Source organism: Cherax quadricarinatus, chromosome 29, assembly GCF_038502225.1.
Source record: "Cherax quadricarinatus isolate ZL_2023a chromosome 29, ASM3850222v1, whole genome shotgun sequence".
In the NCBI taxonomy this organism is placed as follows: Eukaryota; Metazoa; Arthropoda; class Malacostraca; order Decapoda; family Parastacidae; genus Cherax; species Cherax quadricarinatus.
Window position 1 is genome coordinate 15,492,492 of NC_091320.1, and position 17,756 is coordinate 15,510,247.

At 40.7% G+C, this 17,756-nt stretch overlaps 1 protein-coding gene across 2 annotated transcripts in view; it reads left to right on the forward strand.

The window, feature by feature from the left end:
- kibra (WW and C2 domain containing protein kibra) overlaps positions 1-17,756 on the forward strand; it is a 190,277-nt gene that overhangs the window by 52,413 nt on the left and 120,108 nt on the right. For both annotated transcript variants that reach the window (XM_070089618.1, XM_070089619.1), the window contains exons 2-4: positions 6,779-6,888; positions 7,802-8,005; positions 8,212-8,368. In XM_070089618.1, the coding sequence (XP_069945719.1) occupies positions 6,779-6,888; positions 7,802-8,005; positions 8,212-8,368 (471 nt within the window). The remainder of the gene's footprint in view (positions 1-6,778; positions 6,889-7,801; positions 8,006-8,211; positions 8,369-17,756) is intronic.

The following is a 17,756-nucleotide window of genomic DNA, read 5'->3' on the forward strand; positions in this document are numbered from 1 at the left end:
CACACCTTCATGTGCACCTGCACACACACCTTCACATGCACCTGCACACACACCTTCACATGCATCTGCACACACACCTTCACATGCATCTGCACACACACCTTCACATGCATCTGCACACACACCTTCACATGCATCTGCACACACACCTTCACATGCACCTGCACACACACCTTCACATGCACCTGCACACACACCTTCACATGCACCTGCACACACACCTTCACACACACACCTTTACATGCACCTGCACACACTCCTTCGTGTGCACCTGCACACACACCTTCACATGCACCTGCACACACACCTTCACATGCACCTGCACACACACCTTCACATGCATCTGCACACACACCTTCACATGCATCTGCACACACACCTTCACATGCACCTGCACACACACCTTCACACACCTTCACATGCACCTGCACACACTCCTTCTTGTGCACCTGCACACACACGTGCACCTGCACACACACCTTCACACACCTTCACACACACACCTTCACATGCACCTGCACACTCACCTTCATGTGCACCTGCACACACCTTCATGTACACTTGCACACACGTTCACGTGCATCTGCACACACACCTTCATGTGCACCTGCACACACACCTTCATGTACACTTGCACACACGTTTACGTGCACCTGCACACACACCTTCATGTGCACCTGCACACACACCTTCACATGCATCTGCACACACTCCTTCACTTGCATCTGCACACACACCTTCACGTGCACATGCACACACACCTTCACGTGCACATGCACACACACCTTCATGTGCACCTGCACACACTCCTTCACATGCATCTGCACACACACCTTCACATGCACCTGTACACACCTTCACGTGCACCTGCACACACCTTCACGTGCACCTACACACACACACACCTACACACACACACACCTACACACACACACACCTACACACACACACACCTACACACACACACACCTACACACACACACACCTACACACACACACACACACACCTACACACACACACACACCTACACACACACACACCTACACACACACACACACACACACACCTACACACCTACACACACACACACCTACACACACACACACACCTACACACACACACACCTACACACACACACACCTACACACACACACACCTACACACACACCTACACGCACACACACCTACACACACACACACCTACACACACACACACCTACACACACACACACCTACACACACACACACCTACACACACACACACACACACACACACACACACACACACACACACACACACACACACACACACACACACACACACACACACACACATATGAAAATGACAGCAGCGAAAGCCAAATCTGACCCAAAACTGTTGTACAGCCACATCAGGAGGAAAACAACAGTCAAGGACCAGGTAATCAGGGTAAGGAAGGAAGGAGGAGAGTCAACCAGAAATGACCGTGAAGTATGTGAAGAACTCAATAAGAGATTCAAAGAAGTGTTCACAGAGGAGACAGAAGGGACTCCAGAAAGACGGAGAGGTGGGGCACACCACCAAGTGCTGGACACAGTGCACACCACCGAGGAAGAAGTGAAGAGGCTTCTGAGTGAGCTAGATACCTCAAAGGCAATGGGGCCAGATAACATCTCCCCATGGGTATTGAGAGAGGGAGCAGAGGTGCTATGTGTACCCCTAACAACAATATTCACTACATCTATCGAAACAGGGAGATTGCCTGAGGCATGGAAGACAGCAAATGTAGTCCCAATCTTTAAAAAAGGAGACAGACATGAAGCATTAAACTACAGACCAGTGTCACTGACATGTATAGTATGCAAAATCATGGAGAAGATTATCAGAAGAGTGGTGGAACACCTAGAAAGGAACGATCTCATCAACAGCAGCCAACATGGTTTCAGGGACGGGAAATCCTGTGTCACAAACCTACTGGAGTTCTATGACATGGTGACAGCAGTAAGACAAGAGAGAGAGGGGTGGGTGGATTGCATTTTCTTGGACTGTAAGAAGGCGTTTGACACAGTTCCACACAAGAGATTGGTGCAAAAACTGGAGGACCAAGCAGGGATAACAGGGAAGGCACTACAATGGATCAGGGAATACTTGTCAGGAAGACAGCAGCGAGTCATGGTACGTGGCGAGGTGTCAGAGTGGGCACCTGTGACCAGCGGGGTCCCGCAGGGGTCAGTCCTAGGACCAGTGCTGTTTCTGGTATTTGTGAACGACATGACGGAAGGAATAGACTCTGAGGTGTCCCTGTTTGCAGATGACGTGAAGTTGATGAGAAGAATTCACTCGATCGAAGACCAGGCAGAACTACAAAGGGATCTGGACAGGCTGCAGACCTGGTCCAGCAATTGGCTCCTGGAGTTCAATCCCACCAAGTGCAAAGTCATGAAGATTGGGGAAGGGCAAAGAAGACCGCAGATGGAGTACAGTCTAGGGGGCCAGAGACTACAAACCTCACTCAAGGAAAAAGATCTTGGGGTGAGTATAACACCAGGCACATCTCCTGAAGCGCACATCAACCAAATAACTGCTGCAGCATATGGGCGCCTGGCAAACCTCAGAACAGCATTCCGACATCTTAATAAGGAATCATTCAGGACCCTGTACACCGTGTACGTTAGGCCCATATTGGAGTATGCGGCACCAGTTTGGAACCCACACCTAGTCAAGCACGTGAAGAAACTAGAGAAAGTGCAAAGGTTTGCAACAAGACTAGTCCCAGAGCTAAGAGGTATGTCCTACGAGGAGAGGTTAAGGGAAATCAACCTGACGACACTGGAGGACAGGAGAGATAGGGGGGACATGATAACGACATACAAAATACTGAGAGGAATTGACAAGGTGGACAAAGACAGGATGTTCCAGAGATTGGACACAGTAACAAGGGGACACAGTTGGAAGCTGAAGACACAGATTAATCACAGGGATGTTAGGAAGTATTTCTTCAGCCACAGAGTAGTCAGTAAGTGGAATAGTTTGGGAAGCGATGTAGTGGAGGCAGGATCCATACATAGCTTTAAGCAGAGGTATGATAAAGCTCACGGCTCAGGGAGAGTGACCTAGTAGCGATCAGTGAAGAGGCGGGGCCAGGAGCTCGGACTCGACCCCCGCAACCTCAACTAGGTGAGTACAACTAGGTGAGTACACAGACACACACACGGACACACACACGGACACACACACGGACACACACACGGACACACACACGGACACACACACGGACACACACACGGACACACACACGGACACACACACGGACACACACACGGACACACACACGGACACACACACGGACACACACACGGACACACACACGGACACACACACGGACACACACACACACACACACACACACACACACACACACACACACACACACACACACACACACACACACACACACACACACACACACACACACACATACACACACACACATACACACACACATACACACATACACACACACACACATACACACACACACACACACATGCACACACACATACACACACACACACACACACACACACACACACACACACACACACACACACACACACACACACACACACACACACACACACACATACACACACATACACACACACAAAGAGTTCTTTAGACTATTAAGGCACAAACATATTGAACAGTGAGAATAAGAAGATATGCACTGTACTGTACATGAAACATTTACAAACGTAAATGAAAAATCCCTAGAAATAAGATGTCAGACAGTACAGTACAGTGTAAAACCTCATAGGCTTCCAGCTCACTACTTGCCTCTAGATATTGCTTAAACTGTAATAAGGATACATGTACTGTAATAATATAAACAGCAAGAATGTATAATCATGATACTCTAGACTGAGATCACTCCTGCAAATTCTGAAAGTCCCAAAATAATGTTAATGCTTAGGAAAAGAAAAATATACACAATTGATACATAAATGTAAATAAACCTGAGAGCAAAATTAACCCAAATTGTTTGTGTTCACATTTTTTGGCTGGCTGTGTCCACATTCCTTTTCATGGCTTCCTTATTTTAGTTGACTTAAATACCAAGTGAGGGAATCTTGGCACAGTCAAGGAATTTGCACCAAGTGTCTACAGGGGGGGGGGGGGGCAGTGTGTGGTACATCATGGGGGAGGGGACTGCGACTCTTGTTGTGTGCACATTATCTACCACCTGCTTACTCCTTTTTGCTATTTAAAAATAGGTAGACTATACAGAACCATCATCCATACTTGCCACCTGAAACATATGATTAAATTCAAATACATAAAATGCCCATCATTAATATATAGAAAGATTGAAGGGGAGACTTGTGGAGGGTAAATCTTACTTAATACAGTATTGAGACATGTCTATTGTAGCTAGACCATAACTTTGATTCGACAGATCTCAGTTTAATGCATTTCAGATTAAGCCAACAGAATCTATTTTCTGGACAAACTCTGTTGTTTCCATAATCTGTTGTTATTGTTATGGCCCACTGGGTAAATTTATTTAAGATTTAATAGGCAGAGTCCATCTTTATCAGATTTGTTATTGTTACAGTTGTGAAAAAACAATATCATTGGTTGAATTTATCCCCTTACATTGGCCATCATGTAGAACAATGTATTGAGGCAAGAGTCCTTTGTGTCGTAATATGTCATAAGCTCAGCTCACTTAGATAAGCTGTGAGTGGTAGATTTTATCTTAGAAAGTAGAGAATGGGTCTGCATGGTAAATGTGCATAGTAGAAAAAAAAATCCTGCCTCACATGTTGCATGATGGGAAAAGCAAAACTCTGACAATGTGTTTGGTTTAAAATAGCAAATTTGAGGTATTTGCTAGGGTGGTTTTTATGAGTTTGTTGGCTATTTCTTGGTATCATTTAATAGAATGGAAGACATACTACTGAAACAGAGATGCTTTTAGATGATTTTAAGGCAGGAAGTAGCTTTAAATTGGGTTCAAAATAGCAGAAATACGTACTCGAATTTTACTGATTTTCCTGAGGATGGGTAAGGCCCCACCTGCACCCCTTGTCTATTTTATGGGTTTTTAATAGGTTTGATTCAATTATTGGGATGCCACAAACCGTAATCAATCACTTCTAGTTATACATGTATTTAACCCCTTGACTGTTGCAACCCCCAATCCTGAGGTGTCTCCTGGTGTCGCAAAATTTAAAAAAAAAAAATTATTTTTTCTTATGAAATGATAGAGAATCTTTTCCCTATTGTAATGACACCAAAAAAAATGAAATTTGATGGAAAACTGACGGAACTACGCTCTCGTGAAGTTAGCAACCTCAGCGATTTTTACAAATCAGCGATTTCGCCCAATTTGAGCCCTATTTTCGGCTAATTCCATTGTTCCAGTCGACCAAACTCATAGCTATTTCTTTAGAACTCCGTTTTTTCTATCGATTGAGTACAAGAAACTACCCATTTACCAATTTCAACTACCCAATAACGTGATCAGAAATTTGCAATTTGGCCAATTTCACGAAAATTAAAAAATATGACAATTTCAAAGTAAGGTCCAGAATGAACAATGCAGACATTCCTGGCTCTAAAATAACATTTTCTTTGTTCATCAGTCATGTCTCCAGGCCCCACTAATATTACTCTTGCTTTCTATTTTGAATTTTTATTCAAACAAAAAATAGAAGATTTACTATTATGCAGACTACTGCAATACTGTAATAATTGTGTAAATAACATCAACCCACTCATTACTGCATATTAGAATGGCTAGTTGGACATTTATTGGAAAATGACATCATTTGTTTACTTTTGAACACTGGCAAAAATCAAACATTTCCCCTACTTTGAGCTCTATTTCCAGGTTCTTTTTATAGTAAAATCAATCAAAATCACCGCTATTTCTATAATATGTTTGTCATTCTATCAAATGAAACCAAGAAAACGAGAATACAACCATAAATACTGTACGAAAATAGATCACAAAGTTGGCATTTTAATTAAAAAAAACGGTCGGAGTTTTTTTTTCTCATTATGCACTGCGTGCTCCAGGATTTTTTTTATATGGTGCACATTGACTACACAGACCCATTCTCTCACATGTGGGCCTACCAGCTTTCTCCTTCTTGATTTGAAGCCGCTAGAATTTATGAGTATATATACGTCAAACACGGTACCTCGTAAGACGTATATATACGGCCGCGACAGTCAAAGGGTTAATTATCAAATAGAGTAAATCTTCTATTTTTGTGTAATTATGAATTCAAAATGGAAGGCAGGTGTAATATAGGAGAGACCTGGGATGTGAGTAATGAACAGAGGATATGTTTTAGTGCTTGATCTCTAAGCCAAACATTGTTTCACTAAAGGTTTCTATGATATTATAAATGATATGCAGTACTGATGAGATGAGTAAGATCCATACAACACTAGGCATCATTATTGACGAAGCAAAATAGATTCCTAATGTTGCACACATTTTATTCATAACAGGATTTTATTCTGCCATAATGTCTTTTTCATTGGCTTGTTGGTTTTTGTAATGTTCTTGTTTCACAAAACAGTTTCAGAAAATCTGAAGCTAATAACTTAAATTTCTGAATTACTTTGTTGGACTTAATTAGTTAGTAATTGCATATTGGAAGAATATAACCAGTATTTTCCTTACATTTTATGGCCTGAAAAAAGTTTTTAAATAGCTAAATATTTCATTAATTTTATGCACAGTGTCATCCTTTAATTGATGCAATTTTTAATACTTTCAGCTACACCAAAGCTCAGACATTTGCTGACTGTGTAGGCCATGAACTACCTTATGGCTGGGAAGAGTGCTTCGATGGCCAGATTGGTGTCTACTATGTTGATCACATTAACAGTGAGTACAAGTTTCATTTTAAGTGTGTTCTCATAAACCATGTGTACTCCTTGGTTGCCTTGAAATTTTATTTTTCAAGTTTGCCTTAATTGTACCCATTGTATTTTCAATCAAGTTGTTTCATGATTATCATGCTGCTTAACTATATTTTAGCATAATTTTAATTCAAGTATAGATATTGAAATTCATAGATCTTAGGAATGTAACTTTTTTGCAATTTTACCTCTGATTTTTACGTATATTGGTTTCTGAGACAATTATTTTGTTTACAATTCACCCTTTTAAAGTGCTAGTGGTAGTTAAGAAGCAGATCGTGTTTTATTCATGGGTAATTTCCCTTATTAAAAAAATGACTGATTATTTGTATTAATGAACCAGATGTGAAATTTTTATAGGTAGTAGGTTGGTAGACAGCAACCGCCCAGGGAGGTACTACCGTCCTGCCAAGTGAGTGTAAAACGTAAGCCTGTAATTGTTTTACACGATGGTAGGATTGCTGGTGTTTTTTCTGTCTCATAAACATGCAAGGTTTCAGGTACGTCTTGCTACTTCTGCTTACACTTAGGTCACACTACACATACATGTACAAGCATATGTATACACACCCCTCTGGGTTTTCTTCTATTTTCTTACTAGCTCTTGTTCTTGTTTATTTCCTCTTATCTCCATGGGGAAGTGGAACAGAATTCTTCCTCCGTAAGCTATGCGTGTTGTAAGAGGCGACTAAAATGCCAGGAGCAAGGGGCTAGTAACCCCTTCTCCTGTATATATTACTAAATATGAAAGGAGAAACTTTTGTTTTTCCTTTTGGGCCACCCCACCTCGGTGGGATACGGCTGGTGTGTTGAAAGAAGAAAGATGTGAAATTTTGTAATAATCATTTTAATTTAGCGGGAAAATCTAATTTACGCAGAACAAAACCAAATTGAGGACCCCAGACTAGCGTGGCGGCAAGTTCAGGAGGCCATGCTGTCTGAGTATCTGTGTTCAGCACAGAACGACCTCAGTGCCAAGCAAGACATAATGCAAGTCAAAGCACAGAGACTTGCACTGGCTCAAGATGAGTACCATCACCTCAACACTACACTTTCCAACCTGTTCAGCTCAAGATCCTCATGTAAGTTCTCTCACTTTGGGCATTTGTTTAGGGTTATCATAATATTCTTAATGCTGCAACTTGATGTGAATTTGAAGGTTGTTGTGATAAAATATCTTTTTTTACTATTCTTTGACAATACTATATCTTATAAATGGCTGGTTTATTCTTCAACAAATGTTACTTGAAAGCTGCATATACTCATTACTTTGCTTAATTACCAACAGTAAGTTCGGGTGGAAGTGGGGCTGGCCGATGGGACCCAGACTTGCTCAAGACAGACGTGGCCATGGCCAGAAATCGTGTGGGTCGCTTGAAAAGGGAACTTCATCAGATTAAACATGAAGTGGCTAACACAGAAGCTGGCATGCAGACCTTGGCGCAGTGAGTATTTGTATTGTATATAGTATTACAATATCTTTTTCTGAAGGTAATGACATAAAAATGTGCAATTTGTTGGAAAACTTATGGTATTACACAGGTGCAAAGTTGGCAGTCTGGGTGCAATTTATGAATAAGCAATTTTGCCAAATTTGAGGCCTATTTTGGCAAATTCCAATGTGAAAATGACCAAATTCCTGGCTATTTTACTAGTATGCCTTACATTTTGTTGATTGAGGACAAAGACACTGTTCATTCAATTTTCAGAATGACCCAGTAAAGTGCACAGAAGTAGGTAAAATGGTCAGTTATACACAAAATGTAATAAAGTTGGTAGAATTACCGACAATATGTAAAGTAAAAGGACACACGTGCAACTAATGTGACATTTATTGTGGCAACGTTTCGCTCTCCAGGAGCTTTGTCAAGCCATTACAAACATTACATGGACACAGAGGGTATATAAAGGCTCTGAGTGAGGTGCAATACTAGTGAGGTACCATTTCGATGTTCACTAGTGGTAGTAGTAGTAGTAGTAGTAGTAACAAAAATAATACAATATGGTAGAGCAATTAATTCGTACATGAGTAAAAGGATATAAAAGCTATTACTTGGGTAACATAAAAATAGGTTGGACAAATATAGACTGGAAAGAGGCAGCTTGTTTCAGTGTTCATTCTCTGTAATGTGCTTTGTGTAGTATAACAGGAGAGACTATGTGATGGCAGGGTTTACTGTTTTCAGGAGGATTCTTGCTAAGACTTCGGAGATGGTGAAGCTGCCGTTGTTTTGTTTAATTGTAATCGAAACAGCGATCAGTGCTGATTCGAGGCACTTGCGTCTGCGGAAATTAGTTTCTTTGATCACTAATTGGGCGTCTCTGAATTTCATGAGATGATTGGTGGAATTTCGGTGTTGTACACAGGCGTTGTTCAAGTTATCGTTCCTACATGCGTAAATGTGTTCATTGAGGCGGGTGTCGAGGTTTCTTGCTGTTTCACCTACGTAGATCTTGTCACAGCCTCCACAGGGTATAGTGTAAACTCCTGCATTGACTGGTTCGTGGTGCTTGGGTTTTGTCCTGGTTAGATCCTTTATTGAAGTGCTAGAAGCGATGGCGACTCTGGTGTTAGCTTGTGAAAGTACTTTTGAGACGTTTAGTGCAACCTGGCTGTTGGGAAGAATTATAACTTTGTTGGGAGCGGTGTTGATGCGTGGAGAATTAATGATCTGAAGAGCTCTTTTCTTGCAGTCTTTGATGAAAAAAGGAGGAAATTGTAACTTGGTGAATGTTTAGTGAATGTATGTACATTCCTCGTCAAGAAACTCAGGACTACAAATTCGGTATGCTCTTAGGAAAAACCCGATGATGATGCCTCTTTTGGTCTTTGTATCTTGACTGGAATAGAAGTGTGTGAGATCATTTTTATTGGTGGGTTTCCAATAAACTTGAAATCTTAGGTTGTTGTCTACTTTGTGAATGAGGACGCCGAGGAAAGGTAGCTTGTCATTGGACTCTTCTTCTAGTGTAAACTGGATCGCCGGTTCAACTGCGTTGAGCCTTGCCTGAAGATTCCGTACATCAAAACGTTTGGGAGTTATTACGAGGACGTTGTCCACGTAACGTAACCAAGTGACGCTAGAAGGGATGATGTTGGCGAAGTGTTCGGACTCTAGGTGTTCCATGTATAAGTTGGCTAGGACGGCACTGATGGGGGACCCCATTCCCATGCCGTAGGTTTGTTTGTAGAGCTTGTTATTGAAAGAAAAACAGTTGAAATTAACACAAAGTTTAATCAAGTCAACAAAATCTCCTGGAGGTAGAGGAAGATTAAGGTCCTGATTGACTTTACGTCGTAGAACCTCGATGGCTTTTTTGGTAGGTACTTTTGTGAAGAGGGAAGTCACATCCAAACTGCTTAGTTTCTTGTTACGGATGGAGAGGTTTCGGATGCGGTTGAGAAGGTCGCCTGAGTGTTTAAGATGAGCGGGGCTGATGGTCCCCAGAAGGCAGGAAAGATGTTTGGCAAGAACTCCGGCTAGTTTGTGTGGAGCACTGCCTATTCCTGATGTGATTGGTCTGAGAGGAATATTGTGTTTATGGGTCTTGGGTAAACCATACATCCTTTATTGGATACCGATGGCATCGCGAACTGGGGGTCCACTGCAATGTATATTAGAGTTGATTTCCTCTATTCTTTTCATTACAATATACAGTACATACACCACTGTACAAACATTTAAAAATATACCAGAAATGTTATAAATGGTGCTGAGGTGCCACTAAAACAATATCAAAGATGGTTGACACAAACCCACTATCATTATAGTATGCTCCTCACTTAGTGATGAATTCATTTACCGATGTGGTCTTAGGAACAGAACTCTGTCGTTAAGTAAGGAGAGGCTGTATATACAATGGAACCTTGGTACTCGAACCTAATTCATTCCAGAAGGCTGTTCAAGTGCTGATCTGTTCGAGTACTGAGTGAATTTTTCCCAACCAATTTCCTTTCTGGTTGGCTGTTATCACTAATCATCTTAGGCCCCATGGTGACTTATTTATATAAATTATATGTATAAAAAAACACCAAAAAATGTGAAGAAACATGAAATAATTTACAGCAAAGTTCCTGCAGGTCGTGTTTGTTTGGTCAAGTGCCAAGCAAACGGTCAACTACCGAGAGATTTTTTTAACCGAACAGTCTTCAGATACTGAACTGTTCAAGTAGGGAAGTGTTCAAGTACCAGGGTTCCACTGTATTTGGTGTATACAATATGTAACACATTTATCATACAATTCTGAAAAAAATGTCATATAGGGATTAATGAAAATGTCTATAATATAATGGTAGAGTCATTACTGAAAGAATTAAGAGTAAGATGGAGAGCAGGATAGCAGATGAACAAGGAGGCTTTAGGAAGGGTAGGGGGTGTGTCGACCAAGTATTTACAGAATAGAGGAAATCAACTCTAATATACATTGCAGTGGACCCCCGGTTCGCGATGCCATCGGTATCCAATAAATCCAGTATTTGATTCATTGTATCGAAAAAAATTTGCCTCGGTTCCTGTTACAAAACCCTGTATACGCGATTCGTCCGAGACATGTCCACATGTGTCCTGAACTGCCCCATGTGTGTCAGTGTTTACAAGCCAGCCAGTGTGCTCGCATCTAAGGATACATTCGGTACATTCCATATTATCAGTGTTTTTGGTGCTTGTTTCAGCAAAATAAGTAACCATGGGCCCCAAGAAAGCTGCTAGTGCCAACCCTTCAAGACCAAGGGTGCTAATGACTATTGAAATGAAGAAAGAGATAATTGCAAAGTATGAAAATGGAGTGCGTGTGTCGGAGCTGGCCAAGTTGTATACAAAACCCCAATCAACCATCTCTACTATAGTGACCAGGAAAACGGCAGCCAAGGAAGCTGTTGTTGCAAAAGGTGCAACTGTGATTACAAAAAAGCGACCGCAAGTGTTAGAAAATGTTGAGAGACTGTTATTGGTGTGGATAAATGAAAAACAGATAGCAGGAGATAGAATCTCTCAAGCAATCATTTGTGAAGAGGCTAGGCAGTTGCATGCCGATTTGGTAAAGAAATTGCCTGCAACTAGTGCTGATGTGAGTGAATTTAAGGCCAGCAGAGGTTAGTTTAAAAGATTTAAGAATCGTAGTGGCAAACATAGTGTGATTAGGCATGGTGAGGCTGCCAGTTTGGACCAAAAAGCAGCTGAAAAATATGTGAGGGAATTCAAGGATTACATAGACAGTGAAGACTTGAAACCTGAACAAGTGTTTAATTGCGATGAAACAGGCCTGTTTTGGAAGAAATTTTGCCAAGCAGGACCTACATTACTCAGGAGGAAAAGGCACTCCCAGGACATAAGCCTGTGAAAGACAGGCTTACACTTCTGATGTGTGCCAATGCTAGTGGTGATTGCAAAGTGAAGCCTTTATTGGTGTATCACTCAGAAACTCCCAGAGCGTTCAGGCAAAAGAATATCCTCAAGGCTAGTTTGTGTGTGCTGTGGAGGGCAAACAGTAAGGCATGGGTCACTAGGGACTTTTTCCATGACTGTTTACACCATGCATTTGCCCCCAATGTGAAAAATTACCTAATTGAAAAGAAATTAGAACTTAAGTGCCTCCTGGTATTAGACAGTGCCCCTGGTCATCCTACAGACTTGGCAGAGCAACTTTCTGGGGACATGAGCTTCATTAAGGTGAAGTTTTTGCCTCCTAATACCACTCTCCTGCAGCCCATGGACCAGCAGGTCATTTCCAACTTCAAGAAACTGTACACAAAAGCTATGTTTGAAAGGTGCTTTAAAGTGACCACAGACACTCTATTGACTCTAAGGGAGTTTTGGAAGGATCACTTTAATATCCTCAATTGTGTAAACCTTATAGGTAAGGCTTGAGAGGGAGTGACTAAGAGGACCTTGAACTCTGCCTGGAAAAAAACTGTGGCCAGAATGTGTAGACAAAAGGGATTTCGAAGGGTTTGAGGCTAACCCTGGGAATCCTATGCCAGTTGAGGAATCCATTGTGGCATTGGGGAAGTTCTTGGGGTTGGAGGTTAGTGGGGAGGATGTGGAAGAGTTGGTGGAGGAGGACAATGATGAACTAACCACTGATGAACTGCTAGATCATCTTCAACAGCAAGAGGCCAGACCTGAGGAAACTGCTTTGGAGGAGGGGATAGAGAAATTGAAGTTGCGTACTTCAAAGATTAAGGAAATGTGTGCAAAATGGCTTTAAGTACAAAACTTTTTTGATGAAAATCACCCTCACACAGCTACTGCAAGCCGTGTTAGCAACCTGTACAATGACACTGTTGTGAAGCACTTTAGGAAAGTCATACAGGAACGAGAGGTACAGGCCTCTATGGACAGATATGTTGTGCGACAGAAGCCCAGTGACTCTCAAGCTGGTCCTAGTGGCATTAAAAGAAGAAAGGAAGTAACCCCGGAAAAGGACTTGCTACCTCAAGTCCTAATGGAAGGGGATTCCCCTTCTAAACACTAACACCATCCACACACACCCCTCCTCCCATCCCATCAATCATCACCAGATTTTCATTAAAGGTAAGTGTCATGTATTCTATTGTTAGTAGAGTACATACTACAAACTGTGCATGTCTTCTTCAGTTTGTGTGCATTAAACTTAATATTTCATGTGGTAAAAGTTTTTTTTTTTTCATACTTTTGGGTGTCTTGCACGGATTAATTTGATTTCCATTATTTCTTATGGGGAAAATTGATTCGCTTTCTGATAATTTTGGTTTACGATGAGCTCTCAGGAACGGATTAATATCACAAACCGGGGGTCCACTGTATTTAAGTGTGCATGCTGGTCAGATAGCCCGTCGTATGTCCGAGTCGTTGGTAAACAAGTACTACGTCGCTAAGTGAGGAGAGGCTGTATGTACAATCGTTGTAAAACAAACATAACTGTGAGGTGTGGTAGCTGGGTGGGCTACCACACGTCACTTCCTACAATAAATACTACTCACCTCTCGCCCTGCATTAAGTGTACAATTATTTTAAAGTAATGGGTGTACTGTCTGTGCAATTTATGTTTGTCTTTTTTATGCCTAGTTCTGTTGCAAATTTAATAAATAATAGTGTAAACATGTTATCAGGCATGGAACATAACCCGCTGTATAAATGGGGCCCTACTGTATTGAATTCTTTTATAAAATGAAAAATTCTGTAAATAGTGTTAGAATACATAAACAGTTAGTAGACATATGAAATTTCCTTGTTCATAGTGAACATTGTAGTGAATGATTTGTAGTGATAACTAATTTTTGTAAAAGGCACAATGTGTTTCTCTGTCTAGGTCATCCTATGATAGGTTGGGGGGTGGAGGTAAAGGAGGGTTTGAGTACTGGGGGCTTGAGCATCCGGCAGACTTACATGTGCACATAAGATCAGTGTGAGTGGAGACAAGTAGTCTTTATGGTTTGGTGTGTTGTTGTGTAAGCAAGTTAACATTATGAGGGGATTTTGGGAAACTGGTTAACCAGACATGAGTCCTGGAGGTGTGAAGAATAGTACCCGCACTCTGAGGGAGGGGTGGGGATATTGAAGTTTGGAGGGGCATTTAAATTGTGAAGTCTGCACACTTCTGGCAAGACAATTATTCACTAAGGGATGTTGACCTTGTGTCCCTCTTAGGGTCACCTTACCTTGGTGGGAGATGATTGGTGTGTTAAACTTTTTTTTTAAAGAAGCATCATTGGTTGACATACTATCAAGAAATGCTCTCTTAACTTGGTTATAAATTTAGACAATAATGAAATGAGTTATTTCTTGAATTATTTGAAGCCATTTGATGATTTTCACTCAAAGAAAGTGCAAAATATTTTTTTTTTTCTGGTGTGATAATTTTTTTTTTTTTTCAACAAACCAGCCGTATCCCACCAAGGCAGGGTGGCCCAAAAAGAAAAAAGAAAGTTTCTCTTTTTAAATTTAGTAATTTATACGAGAGAAGGGGTTACTAGCCCCTTGCTCCCGGCATTTTAGTCGCTGGTGTGATAATATTTAACAATTAATTATAATATTCTTGTAATGTTAAAAATTTGCAGTAATAAAGTATAGGGTGTTCAGAAAGTCCTTTTCTAATTTCAGTATATTTTTTTACAACAAAATGGTAGTAGATATGAAAAGGTTGTTATCTGCATATGATAACTGAACTAATACAGATTTGATATACAGCTTCATAGCTGTCACATCTAAGCAACTTCAACGTGTGCACATCTAGTGTCCTGTAACACGTCTAATAGACAGTCTAGTTCATTCAACATGCTGGTCAACATATCTGGTGTAAGTTGTCCGTTATCATGACAGTTCAAGCAGAGTGTTGTAATATCAGGAGTTGGTGTCTGGACAGCATGATCCTTCACAAACCCCTCACAAGATGAAATTTAAATGCATGATAACATTGTGGCTTAGGGGCTACTTGATGGGGTCATCACACCCAGCCTCAGAACTGTGCTTTCATATCTTTTACCATATTCTTGTGATAAATTTTGGAAATTTAAATGGGTTTGTGGAAACCCTGAACATTGTCATTCAACCCTTAACTGTATCATGCCCAGAAATATATTCCTTTGTGTGTGGGGAAGGGTTGGGGGTCAAGATTTTTTAAAAATAAAGAATTATTTTTCTTGCAGATTGAAAGAGTGCATTTTTTGTGAATCAAATGAGACTAAAATGAGTGGAATCTGATAAAAACTTAATCCTTTCATTGTCCAGACCCCCTATCTGAAACTTGTCTACAGCATCCAAGAATTTAAAAAAAAAAATTTTGTTTTTCTTTTGAAATGGTAGCGAATCTTTTTATGAGGGTAACAGAACAAAAAGTATAAAATTTGATGGAAAATTGATGAAATCACACTTTTGTGGATTTTGCTTCTTCAGCAATATTTACGCATCGGTGATTTTGCCCACTTTGAGTCAGTGGACCAAATTCTTAGCTATTTCGCTGGTATGTCCTCCATTTAATCGACTGAGCACCAGAAAACGTCTGATCAACTATTTCAACTACCCAGTAAAGTGATCAGAAATTGGTAATTTGGCCAATTTAACACAAATTTTGGAATATTCCAATTTCAAAATAGGATCCAGAATAAACAATGCAGGCATTCCTGGCACTAAAATAACATTTCCTCTGTATAATAGTGATGTTCCCAGGCTTTACATATGAATTCCATTTTGATTTTTTATTCACACAAAAAAATAGAAGATTACTGTTATGCGATATTGTATAAATAATATCAGTGCATTCGTAAATGCATATTAGACCCACCAGTTGGATGTGTGACACGATTTGTTTATTCTTGAATATCGGCAAAAATTGAACAGTTCCACTAATTTGAGCTCAATTTCAAGTTACTTTCATGAAACCAATCAAAATCATCACTATTTCTGTTAAATATCTTCCATTCTGTCAAATGAGACCAAGAAACCGAGAATACACTCATTAAAGCCATATGAAGATGCACTGCAAAGTTGCTGTTTTAAATAAAAAAATGCACTTAGTTTTTTCCTCATTATGCACTGCATGCTGCAGGGTTTTTTACATGGTGCATACTTACCGCATAGACCCATTCTCTTACATCTAGGCCCAGATTTACTGCTGACGGTTTATCTGAGTGAGCTGAGCTCATGGCGTAGTACTACCTCACTGACAGTGACCTCAAACCTGTAGTACTACGGAACGGACAGTGAAAGAGTTAAGATTTTATAGTGTGTTGAAGTTGGCAAAAAAAATTATCACTCATAGGCAACAGAGGCTTAAATGTGCTAATAATATTTACGTTTTACTATTTGTCACCAAATTATGGTTATTTTCATTGTTTTAGTGTTTTAATGTTTAACAATATGTACACTAGTTTCTTACAATATTAGAGGTGTTTCAATGCGTTTTAGTTCCTCAAACATGGGGGAAATATATAGCCCAACATTCCTCCATATTGAATAAACAATGTAAACTATTTTTTTTAATAACACATCGGCCGTTTCCCACCAAGGCAGGGTGGCCCAAAAAAGAAAAACTTTAATCATCACTCACTCCATCACTGTCTTGCCAGAGGCATGCTTACACTACAGTTATAAAACTGCAACATTAACACTCCTTCAGAGTGCCAGCACTGTACTTCCCATCTCCAAGAATCAAGTCCGGTCTGCTGGTTTCCCTGAATTCCTTCATAAATGTTACTTTTCTTACATTCCAACAGCATATGTCAAGGCCTAAAAACCATTTGTCTCCATTTGTTTCTATCTAACACGCTCATGCGCGCTTGCTGGAAGTCCAAGCCCCTTGCACACAAAACCTCCTTTACCCCCTCCCTCCAACTTTTCCTAGGCCGACCCCTACCCCGTCTTCCCTCCACTACAGATTTATACATTCTCGACGTCATTCTATTTCATTCCATCCTCTCTTCATGTCCAAACCATTTCAATAACCCCTTCTCAGCCCACTGGATAATAGTTTTGGTAATCCTGCATCTCCTCCTAATCTCCAAACTACGGATTCTCTGCATTATATTCACACACACAATATAAATTACAGTAGACCATCATTTGGCATGATTTGAGTATTGCATGATTGAAGAATTGTGGCACAATTTTATGTAACACGTATAATTAATTTAACTTGGTTCAGTTTGTGGGGAAAAAAAAATCTCTTTTGCTTAAGTGGCCGCCTTGTTGTGGAGCAGCCGGGGAGACCTCCCACCATCCCCTGCCACTCCCCGACACCACCCCACCATCTCAGCATTCGGAATTCATACCTGTCCAGTCCAGTCCTTCTCTGCTACAAGGCAGCTGTGTTTGTGAATTGTGTTATGATATTTTAATTACTATATCTTGTATCTGC